This window comes from Rhinolophus sinicus, linkage group LG02, assembly GCF_036562045.2.
Source record: "Rhinolophus sinicus isolate RSC01 linkage group LG02, ASM3656204v1, whole genome shotgun sequence".
Lineage (NCBI taxonomy): Eukaryota > Metazoa > Chordata > Mammalia > Chiroptera > Rhinolophidae > Rhinolophus > Rhinolophus sinicus.
Window position 1 is genome coordinate 174,446,629 of NC_133752.1, and position 10,584 is coordinate 174,457,212.

Sequence of the window (10,584 nt, forward strand, 5' to 3'; positions counted from 1 at the left end):
TCTGGGAGCCGGTTTGCGCTGAAGACCAAGAAGGACGTCATACCTGGAAGCCTTGATTTTGGAATGAAGGAGCTGACGCTGCTGAAATCAGTGGGAATAAGCAGCGTGTGGATGAGCATCCACGCTGCTCACTGATGAGATGGAAATGAGCCGCAGGCACGGGGATGCGGGGGAATCCTAATACAAGTGGCAAGAGGCATATGCTCCCTTTCCTGGCATCCTGGAAAGATCCCGCAGGATTCTGCTTCGCTATCTAGACCGCCTGCTCCGGGCCGGCTCCTCCTGCCTGGCCCTTCACACCACCCTGAGGTTAACCCCCGGGAGCAGAGCAGGGGCAGCTAGCGAGTTAGTAACTGCCCCCAGACTCACTTCCAGAGCGCCCCTCCTGGGCCTGGTAGGCGTGCCTGGGCTGAGTCACACTCCACTGGGCTTTCTTCTATTTTAAACCATAGTAAGGTAAGATGAACTGAGTATGAGAGAAGCTGGGGAGGGGGGAGGGGATAGGGGGGTGGGACTGGAGGAAGCTCATATGCAATGCTGCCCATGCTACAGAGTGGGAAGGTTGGGGATGAGTTTCTGGTACAGAAAGTGGTCAAGGGAATTTTCTCTCCACCTCCTTGCTCCCAGCAGGAAGGGCCTCTGAGGCATTGAGCACCTCCACCACTTCTTACTATGCAGCTATGTGACCTTGGACAAATTACACGCTGGTGCTGTGCCTCATTCGCTCTCTGTAAAATGGGGGCAGGACTACGGATCCCTAATAACAAAAAGTTCCGAGAACCAAACCCTTTCTTAATTCACTTAAAGACAAAACCTGGCCTAAACTGATGTACATAAAGCCTTTTACAGGCTTTAGACCACTTGTGATTATTTGTTTCCCTGAAGGCACATTGACTAGTTTGTATGAGAAGTGCTTCAGATCCTCTTGGGGAGTTATGTTATATAAATTACAGGCATGTGTTACCTTGCTAACATCCAAACAATTCTGAATTCTGAATCAGAGCTTGCTGCAAAGGCTTGAAATCTACAGCACCTACTGCCTCGTGTCCTGGTGAGGATTAAAGGAAGAATGCATGTAAAATGCTCAGAACAATGCCTGGTGCAGTGTTAATTGTATTATTAGATTGCTAGTGTTAGAGCCGGCTTTGTTTCTCAGCCTGACTAGTCCAGGCGGTACCTCATTCCTCTGTCACACTTCCACGAGTAGATGGACTCTAAGTGCCCCTAAGAAAACTGAAACTGTACCTTGCTTTTAGCTGTTCGCTGATGTGGTTTTGTGGTAGGGTATTTAGGGAGGTACTCCTTCGTTTATGTAAATGATCTCTGTGCTCCTCCCCACCCCCTAGCTCCTTCTGTTTGAAGAAGGCAGCTAATCCCTGTGTTTCCTACTTCAAGGGCATTTGCACCATCCTTTTGAGAGAGCTCATTCTCACTAAACACCTTATATATCCCAGGTGTCATGGTGGGGAAAGGGGAGATAGGCTGGATGGGGTAGGGGGCTTTTCAGCAGTTGGAGAGAAGAATGACTACTCTAGAGTGGAAGGGGTGGGGATTGGTGGTCTCCTGAGCCCCTGCCGCACCAGGCAAGCTCTTGGTGTCACACAGCTGTGTGATGCATCTATTAGATCTAGAGAACCTGGCCCCACAGTTTTGGCAGATTCTGGAGTCCACACTTGTCACTGGAAATAATAGAGCAGCCTGCCTTCTCCTTAGAAGAACCCTTGTGTTGGGTAATGAGGGTATCAGCAGCAAGATTAATGGGCTGAAGAACAAGTGGTCCTGATTCCAATGGTACTGAAGGCCCTTCTAGATTTTTGCAAGACCCTAGAGAAGGAGAACCTCCACTCCAGGCCGCAGTGATGCCTGACAGTGGATCTCCCTACATCCCTACTGGCACGGGCTGAGTGGAAAGTAAAGCTATGTAATATTTTTATGTACATCTGAGCCAGTAAACTAATATTCATACTTGGGACACCAGATCCAAAAGATCTACCTAGACCATGATTGTATATATATATATATGAAATGTCTGGAAAAGGGAAACAGAGACAGAAAGCAGACCTGGGCTTGGCTGGTGCTGGGAGTAGCTTTGACTGCAAACAAGCTCAAGGGTATTTTTGGGGTGATGAAAATATTCTAAAACTGGATTGTAATGACTGCACAACTATTAGTGTAATTAAAATCACTGAGTTTACAGTTATAATGGATGAATTTTGTGGCATGTAAATTATCCTTCAGTCGAGTTGCAGAAAAACACCAAAAAGAACATTAGAGCCTGAGGTAAATAATCATATTGTCCCAGAAAGGATATGTCCCTTCTCCTGTTGGGCCAACATCTACTCAGTAGCTGAGCTGGTCTGGGCTTCCTTTGAGCTTTAGATTCAGTTCACCATTGACTCCAAATATTCTGAGGATGGGTTCCTCGAAAAGTTCAACAGAATTACCACATGACCCAGCAATCCCACTTCTAGACATACACCTGAATGAATTGGAAAGAGGGACTCAGACTGATTTCCTCTTACTCATATGCAGCATCTGCCTGTACAGTCTGAGGAGTGAGGTGTGTAATCGAGGCCTCCATCAGAAAGAGGCTCTGGGAGTAGACTCTCAACTGCCGCCAATTTGCAGCAGATTCAGCCAAGTATCTTGAATCCCAGGGAAAATGGCACCGCTTTATGAAACGCCAGAGTGTGTGTGTGTGTGTGTGTGTGTGTGTGTGGTCCTTGTTCCTCTCCTTCATCCTATGTCCCTAAATCATGAAACAATAAACTCATTGGGAAGGAGTTGGGTATTTATCCTTTAGGGGATTGTTGGTCCTCTGTGAATATTAAATAGGAATACCATAGTAATAATACTACTTATTAATGGCTTCCTACTCCTTTCCCATTGCGTATACAGAGAAGCTGTCTTAGTGCCTGCCATCTTTCTATCAAATCAAGGCAGAACATGGAGTTAACATTAAATCTTTGTTTCCCTGTTTTGCTGTAAAACTGTTGAGTTCTTGGAGCAAAATTTTCTGTTAAAGTCTTAATTAGCCAGAGCCAGTGATTTGGAAAAATAATCATGATATCACAATTCTTTGTCATGGTCTGAAAAGTATTGTCATTATCTTCTATGTATGTTTGAGGAGTGAGAAATAGTCTCAGTACTTCATTTTCTGCATAGGTTCTTGCTTCTAATTAAATAATTCACCTGTCAGTGTTGACACACACGTGATTTGTCTGTTTTCCATCTCATTTATTTTTTCCACAATGAGACATCTCTCTTCTCAGAAGTCCCTGGTGGAGTGGGGGACACAGGCCTGGGTGTCAGGCTACCTGGGCCCAGCCTGAGACGCAGGAAGGGGCAGAGTACCCTGGGACTTACCTCTCTATCAGGGAGGTAAAGAGGCCAGGACAGGTGAACTCTTAGCTTCCGTCTAGCTCTAAAAAAAACGTGAATTCCTTTTGGTTCATTGTGTTTGGTGTCCTATTTCAGTAGTCACCAAATTAACTTAATTTCAGTTTAGGCTTTTTGTTTGTATTAGTCAGGGTTCTTCAGAGAAACAGAACTACCGTGTTTCCCTGAAAATAAGACCTAGCCGGTTAATCAGCGATAATGCGTCTCTTGGAGTAAAAATTAATATAAGATCCAGTCTTATATTATGTTAGATAAGACCTGGTCTTATAGTATAGTAAAATAAGACCGGGTCTTATATTAATTTTTACTCCAAAAGATGCATTAGAGCTTATTGTCTGGATAGGTCTTATTTTCGGGGAAACACGGTAATAGATGTAATATATTCATTTTCTGGAACAGATATCTACACCGTGTAAGCATGTCTGACTTTATATGAGGTAGAAACCCTAAGAATGTTAGGATGGGTGGTTGATAATTAGAGGATTGGGTGTTTGAATACTAAAGAAATGCCACTTTTTTTTTTTTTAAAGATTTTATTGGGGAAGGGGAACAGAACTTTATTGGGGAACACTGTGTACTTCCAGACCTTTTTTTTTTTTTTTTTTTCCCCAAGTCAAGTTGTTGTCCTTTTTCAGTCTTAGTTGTGAGGGCACAGCTCAGCTGCAGGTCCAGTTGCCATTTTTCTAGTTGCAGGGGGCACAGCCCACCATCCTTTGCAGGAGTCGAACCGGCAACCTTGTGGTTCAGAGGACGCATTCCAACCAACTGAGCCATCCGGGAGCTCAGTGGCAGCTCAGCTCAATGTGCCGTGTTCAATCTTAGTTGCAGGGGGCAGAGCCCACCATCCCTTGCCGGACTTGAGGGATTGAACTGGCAACCTTGTGGCTGAGAGCCCACTGGCCCGTGTGGGAATTGAACCGGCAGCCTTCGGAGTTAGGAGCATGGAGCTCTAAGCACCTGAGCCACCGGGCCGGCCCCGAAATGCCACTTTTTATACCTCAAGATGGTGAAATGGGACGCATCACTTACAGGTACTTACCGTTGAATTATTTTATTGACCCTCTCTGCTGCATTTGATACCTGTGATCACATGCTCTGTGCTTTCCCCGCTGCTCCGAATGCCCCATCTGAGAGCTCGCTCATAGCTGAAATCTTTGTGTTCCTGACACTCCCCCTCAGCACCCTTTAATGCTTAATGCTTCTATGCTCTCCTTCCCCACCCTGGACAATCTCACTGACCCTCATGGCCTTCGCATACCCTCCTCCAAGCTTCAGATGTCTGCAATCAATTGCTTGCTGGCATCTCAAAATCAACATGTTACAACCCCGAAATTCATTATCTTGGCCAAACTGTCTTCTCCTCGCTATTCTCCATCGCAACTCACGTCATTCACATTCACCCATTTGTATACATTAGAAATTTGGAAGCACCTCTGACTCTTCCCCCATAGTGAATTAATCATCAAGGCTTGCCCCTTGTTACTTCTTAACTTTTCTGGAATCTATTAGCATTTCTACTTCCATCAGTGATGTGCTGGTAAATGGTTAACCACCTGCTCTGGAGGGAAGCCTTGCTTTACAGCAATTATTAATTTCTGTAGAGCAAATATTCCTACTGTGGATGATTTCAAGCTATCCAAGGTTTCACAGTCTCTCCCCCAAATTCCTGGGGACTTAATTGTCTTCTGTGAGATGATAAAAGCCAGCTCCCACGCACACTGGCCCCAGCTCCCATTGATGCTTTCTCAACCTGTGCGTCTTGTTCCGACCTTCTTTTGCCTCAGCCATTCCATAGCCAATGCCAAAGAGGTCTGCTCCAAACTGAGACCTGACCATGCTGGTACCCTGCTGAGATGCCCTTGGGAGATTCGATCCCCATCTCCTACCAGCTTACGCATTCATGCCCACCGCACCCGTGTCATTTCCAGTCACCTTGCAGTGTTGTCCCTGTCACACTGCGTGTATGTCTTTCCTTGCTACCCTTCTCATGCTGTCTGCCCACTTCCATTCCCTTCCTCTGTTCCTGGCTTCTATCCTTTTCTTCTTTGAGGCTCAGCTCAGCTGAAACCTCCTCCAGCCATTCTTCAGATTGGGTTGGTTGCCCCATCCCTGTGTGTCTATAATAACATTAGCAGGCTTTGATTGCTGCGCATACAACCTTGCACCCATGGGGCTTTGTTCTGTTTGTTTGTTTTGATCTTTTTTCTTTCTATTCTGTAAGCGACATAGGGAGAAATCACGTATTGAGATTCTCACCCCCATCTCTACCCCAGCTTTATGGCTACAGAGCATAGAACAGTGGCTCTCTCATTGAAATCAATCAATAAATGCTTCTTAATTATCAAATGTGTGTGTGTGTGTGTGTGTGTGTGTGTGTGTGTGTTTGGGATATGGCGGAGGTTAACAGTTGTCCAATTATCTATTGCTATTAATCCACTTAATTGAACCCTTATCTCTAAAAACTCTGTTTGCATAGGAGCATTTCCATTTATCTGCTTCATAATGGTACTGCAATGTGGTAACAGAAAGATGAAAATTATTAGTGAAGCGGTCTAAGACTAAATCATTCATATCAATGTGTATCTATCAACAATTTATACCTTAAAATTTCATAGTCAACACAATGCCTTTACTCACAGGAAAGCACCTCACAGGTCTAAGTTTTATTGGCTGGATACAATGTATGCTTTTAAGCTGTTAGAGCAAATACATTTGTAATCTATATATTTTTAATATTCAGCTAGTTTTCAACATTCAGCCATCATCAAATATTTGAACACTGAATTTTCTTTCAGGAAATTTGAAAACTATCTTTCTGGATACTTATTTCTCTTTCTGATTTATCCTTTTCATACTGGCATATTCTTCCTTCCAATTGATTCAATTTGTTGACTGCCTCCTTATGTCTCTCTTTCACAATACGATCTTGTTTTTCACATTCAGCTTGAAGCGCTTTTTTGAGCTGCTGAAGCTGCTCTTGAATATTCATTCCTGAGTTTTCCTTATTGTCACTTTTGTTGAACGCATCACCCAGTTGCCGTGGAAGAAGCATCTTTCCACTTTGCAGGTCAGAACCTTTCTCCTTTGGGGAGTCCGGCTCTCCAGTATATGTGCTCACTTTTCCTTGTTTCCTTTCATGCATGTGTTCAATGTCCTCCTCTTGACACTGAGTTTGGTTTGGGTCTTTCAGTACAGGTTCAAAAACCAATGTCCTTTCTCTGACAGCATATCTAGTGTGAGGGAGCTCAGTGTCTAAGCTATTGGATTTACTTTGAGCTTTAGAAAGTTGCTGAAAAAGAATCTCAGTGTTTTCTTTTAGGTTACACCTAGCAAACCTGATTTTGTCCATGAAATGCAAGCATTCATCTCTTGATCCCTGGAAAGCATTTTGTAGGTGTCTTATTAATTGCTTACAAAGCTCGTAATGATGGAGAGAAGCACTAGCCAGCATATAAAGGTCGGATTCCGCTTCTATTTTCAATCTTTCTTTGCTTCGACTTTCATTCTCCAGTTGAGAGTTCAGCATTGTATTCTCGGCTGTTGGAACATTAAGCTGTCTGTTATATTCAAATACTGTTTTTGTTAGTGTTTTGTCATTCAGTTTTATCGTCTTTTGAAGACGGTCATCCTTTTGTTTTACATTTGCAGTGTCCTCAAAGTATTTTTTTTCCATTTCCTGATTCTGAGGTTTCAGTGTGTCCAGTTGCAGTCTTAGTATGGCGATTTCATCCCGCAACATCTGATTTTCACGCAACAGGTCTTTTTCTTTTTCGTAACTCTCAGAAACCTAAGTAAAACAAAGGAGACTTGTAGCTAGCACTCAATGAAACGGCATATCATGATATCATCTGAAATTAAAGAAGAACCTAAATGTTTATATAATGAAAAGGTTGCAATAAGTGGATATCCCATTGGAAAAATACAACATTGAATGCAAACCTCCAACTTTATACAAGCATAAATTCCCCAAAGTTAAAAAAAATTTAATGTAAGATGCTGAATCCATGAAAGTGAAAAAGAGAACTTTAAAATCATAAGAGAATTTTAAGAGTCTCAGAACTGGAAAGGCAGCAAACCCAGAAGGCATGAAATAAAAGAGTAAGAAGTTTGACTACATTTTAAAATAGAGGTTACCGTCTGAATATACACCTATCCCACAGTAAGAGTATTCACTCTGCATATATTTGGACTGATTACATTTCCTAGAATTTTTTTTCCAAGAATACTCAAAATATATTTTACTTTTCTAATATTTTCAGAGTCACCTATAAGATTAAATCTACTAATCACTGATAAATCTAGGCATTGCGCTAAGCACTTCTTTATACATCAATGAACTCATTTCGTTATCACAATCTTGAACAGAATGATTAAAAAGAGGAGCAAGGTCAGGATTTTCCCCAGGACTTTGGACTCTACAATAGTATGCTTGCTGCTCTTCTAGTGTAAACATATAAATTCAAAAGACGCCTTAGATTTCAAAATACTCAGGGAAAATAAGCTAAAAATTATAGAGCTCTTCTTAGAAAATAGTGAGATTATTTGCTGCTGCAATAAGTGTTATTTCCCTTTCATGATGTTGAAAGGAGAAATAAATGTGAAATAGGGGAAAATACACTGACTTCTTTGAATAAAATACTCACCAATAAATTATCACTAAGTATGTATCACGGCATCCAATTTCTTCAAAAGTTCCTAGTACTGAAGTAGGACTCTACTGGGAGCAAATTGTTACTTTTCTCAAAAGCAGGACAAGGAGATCTAAAAGACGGTCTCTGACCTGGCTATGCTTCTACTCCTTACAATCAGTGGAAGTGAAAACTAACCTCTCTGCTAACACAGCAAGGGGATGAAATCCCTGCCTCAAACTGAAACTTCTGTTCTCAGTAGCAATAGAGTTGAGATTGTAAAAAGCTCATTGATCCATGTAAAAAGTATTGAAAGCCTCCCCTATAGATGAGACATTGGGAACGTCACTACTTGATTGTTGGACATAAATGGATTTCAGTCAAGAATATCATTTATTGCAATGGACGGAAAATCTCACTTCCCCTAAAATGCACACACACACACACACCTTTAACATCCTCTAGAATTCCCATAGGTACAACATTGGTTTTCAAAATATGTCCATACACAAATACGCACACACATATTTGAAAATAACTAAACAAAATACCTCAGAATTCATTTTCTTAAGATTTATTTTTGTCTCCTTTTGTTGTTGAAGGCAATTGGTCAGAATTGCATCTTCTAATATTCTGTTGTCCTGTTCTTGAGAAAGTGGCCTCTGCGTGTCGTTTTCCTTTTGTACAACCTAGAGAATCGAATATGAACAAAGAAAAATTAGAATGTAACTAAAATTTAACTGTTAAAAATCTTAATCTACGTTTACTTATTCCTAAATTATTGGATTGTAACTAGAGAGTGAAAAATAAGTTGCCTTAGTCTAAATTAGAAGAAAAACATGAACCATAAAACTAATTTTGTCACCGTTTGCACTAAACAATCGCTTATATGTTAAACCCACCCCAAAAATGAAACAGTAAATGATTTTTAATGTCACAGAGGCTTCCTCACTTAAAATAGTTCACCACACCACATCTTAAATAGTGAGCCCCTATAGTGAATTTAAGAATATCTTTTAAAGATTAATAACGGGAGAATAGGCAAACTTTAATTAGGAGCCCACATCATTAACATCAATCAGTAAGAGAAGTAAATTCCTACATATTAATACAAATTATACACTATGATAGTGTTATACATTGACATAGTTATCTGTTGCATCCAATTCTAACTTATTCAACACCCACTAATAAGAGCAGATCAAAAATTAAGTCACATTTACTGATTTCCTACACTGAAATGAAAGAAATTAGAAAGTTATTGTTTGTGCCCTAATAACCAAAGGTCCCATCCTGGAAGGCGTGATTCTCTTAAAAGTCAGTTGAGTTGATTGCATGACCCCATTCTCTCTCTGAATGTAGACTCAGACGTCCATTACACAGAGGTCACAAGGAAGAATCCATCTCTAACCTTGGCCTTAGTGACAAGCCATAGGGAACTGCACATTTTGAACCACTGACTCCTTTCACGTGAGCCCGAATCAGTGGCCATCATTTTCACATGGTTCATAATTTCAACTGTCTCATCACGTGATTCAATATTTGATGTTACTTTCTTTATTATGTAAGGGAGTTATAAAAATTAAAGGAGCAAACAATATTCAGGACTTTATTATTATTATTTTTTGCCTCAATTCAAGGATAAAGTTGAGCTGTGAATATGTATAGATGCTAACAATATTTTAAGTTTTCTAACTAGTTCAAATGTTATACATATCATTCAATTATGACCGTGTGACTCTAAAAGGCTAGCTTGAAAGGTAATTTCAATTGGACTCTATTATATTATTAAAGCACAGAAAACCATATTATACTAGAAATTTAAGCTTAATTTTTACATACACGTGTGTAGTTCTTTTCATTTCCATCAAGCCTCGCTTGCCCTTCCTCCGATGTCATTCCTAGGTGTTGTCCTGCTGACAAGTCTACATATTAGTTAAAACGAACTACTTAGAACAGTCAGATAAAAGCTATCATCTTTATAGATACAGAAAATAACATCTTATCAATTGAGAGTTCAAATTAAGCGTAATCTTTTCCTGAATACTTTACTTTACTTAAGAAATACTTCTAATTAGCTCACACTTCAACAAACCATTTGGGTAATATGTCACAAAGTAAAAGGCATACAAACGTGTCAAAAATGAATCCACCAATTCATTCATTGAACATCGATGGAAAAACAATCAGAAACAAAACGCAATTTAGAAATACAGGACAAACATATCGAATCGCACTATATACTCTGTTCTCTACCTCGTAATTGTACCTTTTGAACAACACTCTAAGATTCAACTGCAACGTCATTCATTGTTTCCGCAATGACTGTTACTTCTGATGCATTTATCTGTGTACACCCTTCCTTATATCTGAAATGTTTTCCTCTACTATTCTGAAAATTTCTTTTCACCATTGAGGATTCAGCACTGGGGTTTAAGGAAGAAGGGAGAGAAGAGGAGACAGACTGCGGACACAGCTGAGAAGGAAGTGCTATGGATTCAATTCTCAATGATTCTCATCACTGCTGGGAAAGTATTTCTAAAATATATAAAGCCAT

The 10,584-nt window shown here is 40.6% G+C and overlaps 2 protein-coding genes across 8 annotated transcripts in view; one reads left to right on the top strand and one right to left on the bottom strand.

Annotated features, from left to right (window-relative positions):
* The window catches only part of LOC141570137 (uncharacterized), a 142,932-nt gene that overhangs the window by 80,766 nt on the left and 51,582 nt on the right, over positions 1-10,584 (top strand). The gene's annotated exons all lie outside the window — the stretch shown is intronic.
* On the bottom strand, positions 6,106-10,519 carry LOC141570136 (ankyrin repeat domain-containing protein 26-like). The gene is made up of 3 exons (XM_074325994.1): positions 9,870-10,519; positions 8,579-8,716; positions 6,106-7,186 (listed from the first exon to the last, which is right to left on the bottom strand). Exons 1-3 carry the CDS (start codon positions 9,924-9,926, stop codon positions 6,191-6,193), a joined length of 1,191 nt encoding a protein of 396 aa, XP_074182095.1. The 5' UTR covers positions 9,927-10,519; the 3' UTR covers positions 6,106-6,190.

Bases quoted from the DNA above. Each gene is read 5' to 3' on its own strand.
- LOC141570136 (XM_074325994.1), bottom strand. From the start codon at position 9,926: ATGACATCGGAGGAAGGGCAAGCGAGGCTTGATGGAAATGAAAAGAAC. The intron at 8,717-9,869 runs GTATGTAAAAAT...TCGATTCTCTAG, and splicing joins ATGAAAAGAACTACACACGT to GTTGTACAAAAGGAAAACGA. The intron at 7,187-8,578 runs GTATTTTGTTTA...TGTTTTACTTAG, and splicing joins TTAAGAAAATGAATTCTGAG to GTTTCTGAGAGTTACGAAAA.